This window comes from Lepidothrix coronata, unplaced genomic scaffold, assembly GCF_001604755.1.
Source record: "Lepidothrix coronata isolate B3197 unplaced genomic scaffold, Lepidothrix_coronata-1.0 Scaffold437, whole genome shotgun sequence".
NCBI lineage: Eukaryota > Metazoa > Chordata > Aves > Passeriformes > Pipridae > Lepidothrix > Lepidothrix coronata.
The window spans coordinates 3839-4948 of record NW_016690617.1 but is presented as its reverse complement, the minus strand read 5'-3'; the positions used below and the strand labels follow the sequence as shown (position 1 = coordinate 4948).

General features: G+C 67.6%; 1 protein-coding gene across 1 annotated transcript in view; it reads left to right on the top strand.

Annotated features, from left to right (window-relative positions):
* EMC10 (ER membrane protein complex subunit 10) overlaps nucleotides 1–1110 on the top strand; it is a gene marked incomplete at its 3' end in the record, with an annotated part of 9332 nt that overhangs the window by 4767 nt on the left and 3455 nt on the right. The window contains exons 5-6 of the mRNA XM_017839561.1: nucleotides 66–247; nucleotides 954–1079. Coding sequence (XP_017695050.1) covers nucleotides 66–247; nucleotides 954–1079 — 308 coding nt within the window. The remainder of the gene's footprint in view (nucleotides 1–65; nucleotides 248–953; nucleotides 1080–1110) is intronic.

The following is a 1110-nucleotide window of genomic DNA, read 5'->3' as shown; positions in this document are numbered from 1 at the left end:
CCGTGTCACCGTGTCCCTGTCCCCAGTGTCCCCTGTCCCCCGTGTCACCGTGTCCCTGTCCCCAGTGTGCCCTGCTGGAGTCGCGCCTGTCGGACCAGCTGACCCTGCACGTGGACGTGGCTGGGAACGTGGTGGCCCTGGGAGTGGTGGCACTGCCGGGGACCTGCCGGGGGACAGAGGTGGAGGACGCGGAGCTGGAGCTCTTCAACACCTCGGTGGCCCTGAGACAGCCCCTGCCCGCGGCCACGTGGGTGACACGGGGACATGGGGGGACATGGGGGGGACACAGAGACGGGGGGGACAGGGGGACATGGGGACACAGGGACAGGGGGACATGGGGGGACACACAGGGACATGGGGACACAGGGTGGGACACTGACCTGGGGGTCTCCAACACCTCGATGGCCTCGTGCCACCCCCTCTGCTGCCACCTGAGTGACACCTGGGGACATGGGGGACCTTGTAGGGTCACAGGGGGACACTGTGGGGACACAGGGCACCCTCGGGGACACTGTGGGGACACTGGGGACATGGGGGACCCTGTAGGATCACAGAGGGACACAGTGGGGACACAAGGGGTGCTTGGGGACACTGTGGGGGCACAGGGCACCCCTGGGGACACAGGGGACATGGGGGACCCTGTGGGGACACTGTGGGGACACAGGGCACCCTCGGGGACACTGTGGAGACACTGGGACAGTGGGGGGACATTGGGGACCCTGTGGGGACACGGCGGAGGGCACATGGGGACACAGTGACACTGGCCCAGGGGGATGGGGTGACCCTGGGAGGGGGGACAGAGGCCACGGTGACCCTGAGGGGGACATTTGGGAGGCCCGGGAGTGCAGGAGTGGGGAGGAGGGGACATTTTAGGGGCCTGTGACAGTTTTTGGGGGTCCAGGGAGGGTCCCCCAGGTTTTGGGGTGCCCCTGAGCCCCCCTGGCCCCCCCCAGCCCCGAGACAGCCGCCTTCATCCGGCACCTGGAGCAGGAGCAGGCACAGAGAGCCCGGAACCCCCAGGAGCAGAAATCCTTCTTCGCCAAATATGTGAGGGAAAACCCCCCCCCAAATCCCCCCCAGCGCCCCCAAACTCCCCCCCAAAATCACCCC